Source organism: Schistocerca piceifrons, chromosome 3 (genome assembly GCF_021461385.2).
Source record: "Schistocerca piceifrons isolate TAMUIC-IGC-003096 chromosome 3, iqSchPice1.1, whole genome shotgun sequence".
NCBI lineage: Eukaryota > Metazoa > Arthropoda > Insecta > Orthoptera > Acrididae > Schistocerca > Schistocerca piceifrons.
Genome location: NC_060140.1, coordinates 570,459,867 through 570,463,558, shown reverse-complemented (window position 1 = coordinate 570,463,558; position 3,692 = coordinate 570,459,867). Strand labels below are relative to the sequence as shown.

At 40.6% G+C, this 3,692-nt stretch overlaps 1 protein-coding gene across 1 annotated transcript; it reads right to left on the bottom strand.

Moving 5' to 3' along the window:
• Positions 1–785: 785 nt before the first annotated feature.
• On the bottom strand, positions 786–3,244 carry LOC124789946 (MFS-type transporter clz9-like). The gene is made up of 2 exons (XM_047257476.1): positions 3,076–3,244; positions 786–2,670 (listed from the first exon to the last, which is right to left on the bottom strand). The coding sequence occupies exons 1-2, from the start codon at positions 3,195–3,197 to the stop codon at positions 1,617–1,619; spliced, it is 1,176 nt and encodes a 391-aa protein (XP_047113432.1). The 5' UTR covers positions 3,198–3,244; the 3' UTR covers positions 786–1,616.
• Between the last annotated feature and the right edge of the window lie 448 nt (positions 3,245–3,692).

Sequence of the window (3,692 nt, the reverse complement as noted above, 5' to 3'; positions counted from 1 at the left end):
AAATTGTAATCTCTTCGTGGTTGAGTTTAGTTGTGGCCTACTCAAGTCTAATAATCGAGTTTATATCGGCGATCAGTCTCTTTCTGTGTCCTTTGATGTTTGTTACTATTACGTTTCACGAAGGCTAAGTCCCATCAAAAAACGGTAATGACACGACTCACTTTTCTGTCACATACATCAAAATCCCGTTATTTGTTTAATAGAAAGGATGATCCTACTTTAGTCAGACTTCTGACCAATATTTCCAGTCTATATCGTAAAACTTTAAACTTCAAGTCAGTTTTAAAGCAATCTAGTAGCGCTTAACATGCGTACTACTGTTGCAGAATACAAGAGAGAAGTGAAGTTAACATCTCCACTGCCCAGTTACATTGTAGTCACAGCGAACTTACTGCTCGATGCGGCTACAGCTCTCTTCTAGAATAAATGTTATCTTTGGTCGATTTATGGTCTGGGCTTTAACCCTTTATAGGATATGGGTAAGTATACTTACCACCCACCTCTTTGTACAGAAGCATCTGTTTACATACCGTAAAATGGGGTGACTTTGTGACAAGTTTTGCATGTTTCCACTCGTACACTGATCAATTTTTAACATAAACTGAAACAGATGGCATCATAAGATAGCTACAACCTTCCTTTACAAGATTATGTCTTCAAAAAATTTGTATCTTTTTTATGAACGACTATATAAAGGGAAAACTCTATCACAAAGTCACCCCACATTGTTTTCGGGTTACAAAGTATGGGAAAAATATAATGTCACAATTTTGACCAATCAAAAAGTATATTTAATCAATGTACATGTGTTTGATGCTTTGGTAGAGCTACATCATTTTTACAAGTGATGAAAAAGGAGCTCCCTAATCTAGATTTTTCACCTCAAAGAACCCTCGCTTTCCTACCGGTCTTGGGGGGTCGATAGTGTACAAAACTTCTTCTTTGGAGTACAGAATAGCATCTTCTTTAGCAGGCCACTTCCAGAACATCTTGGTCCTCTCCATAACGCTGACAATGTAGCCCTCTTGTTTTTCTTCAGTCACCCTTCCTGGAAAAAGTTTCCCTTCAAAGTTCACCACTACAAAATCATCCACTTTGAAAACGTTTTTTTTTCAGGAGCCATGCTGTCGATTCCCAAGACGTGATTATCATTTGGAATCACTTTTGTGGGAGACATTTCAGGTTCTGAATCCTCCAAACAGCTGAAAGATTCATCCAGCACGTCGGGGTCACTGGGATCTTCATCCGTCCAGTTCCTCTCTCTGCTGTTGTCTTCATCTGAAGAGCTTTCTTCAGACATCTCACCTGCCAGTACAGCCTTTTCCTTGGATCCGCTGGGTCTGGAGGAAGTGCTGGCTTTTGTGTTCTTCCCTTTCGGCTGTTCCGCCCTACTGGCTTCGATTTCGGCACTGGAGATACTTCTGCCTGCTGGAACAGTGAGCCTTCTCCTTCTCTTGGGGGCCCGGAATCCTGTAACCTCTTCTCTCTTCTTCTGCAGTTCTTCTATGAAGATCTCACCAACCACTCCTGATAAGGACTGTAGGCTCTCTTCCAAGACGGCCTTCGGGAGTCTTTGGAGGACTTCCATTTTGTTAAGCGGAAAAATCCCAGTCTTCCTAAATCCTGACTGGAGATTTTTTTATGATGTTCTCCTGCAGCTTGTCCATCATTTTCTTTAACAGACCAGGCAGTTCATCTTTTGGAACTGATGTGCACCGGCTACCAGATGTCGATTGCTTCCAATCTGACAAAATTTCACGCCAAATCAGTTTTAGAACTCTGAATATGGCAACATCTAGCGATTGCAGTAGATGTGTCGCATTTGGTGGGAGTGCGATAAATTTTATCCCATACTTTTCGCAGAGACGAATAACCTCTAGGTTAATATGCGAACTCAAATTATCGCCAATAAGAACTTTTTGGCCATCTTGTTGTTTCAGTATGGGGAGCATAAGATTGATGAACCAGTCCTCAAACACTTGGTGATCAAACCATCCAGATTTAGTACGATTGTAGCGGGCTCCTTCAGGTCCATTTTCGGTCCAGGTCGACCACATGTTCTCGGCCTTGTAATTTACGTATAGTGGAGCCAACTGTCCTGCGGCGTTCCCACAGACCATAATCGAAGTACACGCTTTGGAACAATTTTGTATCCGCTCTGGATATTTTGCTCCTCTTCTGACCAACACTTTTTTGCTTCCCGGATCGTCCTGGACGTTCGTTTCGTCGTAATTCCAAATTCTTTCTGGCGGAATACCCTCTAACTTCTTCTCTAAATGCTCAAAATATGAGTCAATCACTTCAGTATCAGTCGCAGCTCTTGCATATGTGATATTTTTGGCGACACGTTCGGAGAGAACATACTTATGCCGCTTCATAAATGACATGGCCCACTCTCTCCCAGGAAAGTTTCCATTTCCAAACACGGGAACTTTTCTTCCGGTTCGATCTAGATATGACTTGACGACGCAGCGCAAATCAAGTAATGTCATTGGGAAACCATAAGATGCCATTGCAATGGAATGAGCAACGAATGTATCCTCTTCTTCTTTTGTAAAAATAGGTTGACCCCCATGCTGTCTTTTAGGTTTGACTGTCTCTGAGTTTGAGGTGGTCGAACGTTTTATCTCTTTGGTTTTGTTCCACAATGTGTTTCGATGAATATTGAACCTAAAAGCAGAGAAAAAGAACGTATAAAACATATATACCAGTATGGTATAATTCATAAAAAGATACCATACCTTTTAAAAGATGTTTAATAGAAAAAATGCCAAAAATATCAGAATTTTACGAAGGTAGGTTTAAAATTTGCGTAAATGCTTCCTTCACAAATGCCAGAAGTTGCAAATTGGTGTAAAAACCCGTTTTATGACAGTAAAGTTTGTAACAAAATAAAGGAATGTAGGTAACTTCCTGGTGTACATAGCTGTATTTTGCTCCCTATTCAAGCAGAAGAATTTGCTTAAAAACGCCAAACAGATGGTCATCTAAACGTCTATTTTAGCCTTACAGTATCCAATAAAACGTTTACTTCCTGTGTGACAGTGTATGAAAAATTAAAGAACTGCCACTAACCTTTCAGATGCTGCTCGCAGGGTCATTTTCTTTGTTAAAACCAATTTTACGGCTTTATCTAACGTCTCTGGAGAGTAATTTCTATAGGCTCTTGCACCCAACTTCCTTTTATAAGACCTCATCTTCTTTTCAGTGCTTGAAAGACAAAAAAACGTGATAAAATATAACCTAAAAGCATGGTGGGGTGACTTTGTGACAATTTGGGGTGTCACAAAGTCGCCACACAAAGTGCGTGCATTTCAGTTTTTGTCTCATATGTTCAACAAACATGGCTTGATTTAATCGATATTCTACAATAATTTGCCCAACATATTAACAAACAAATGTACATACCTGTTTTAGTTGTGTCCTTAACATAAACGTTTTCACAATATAGAGTTTCCCTCATTTTACGAAAACGTAAATAACAGCGTTTCTAAGCAACGGCGTCGGAAGGAACTATGCGTGTGCAGAAGCTTCACCCTGCTGCCGCTACGTGGCGTGGCATGTCTGACAAACGAAATGCGTGGTTCAGCTCTTTCCTGAGACGAGCGGTCGTGGCGCGAGATTTAAAATACGAAAACTCGATCTCTTGTCACAAAGTCACCCCACCAGTCACAAAGTCGCCCCATTTTACG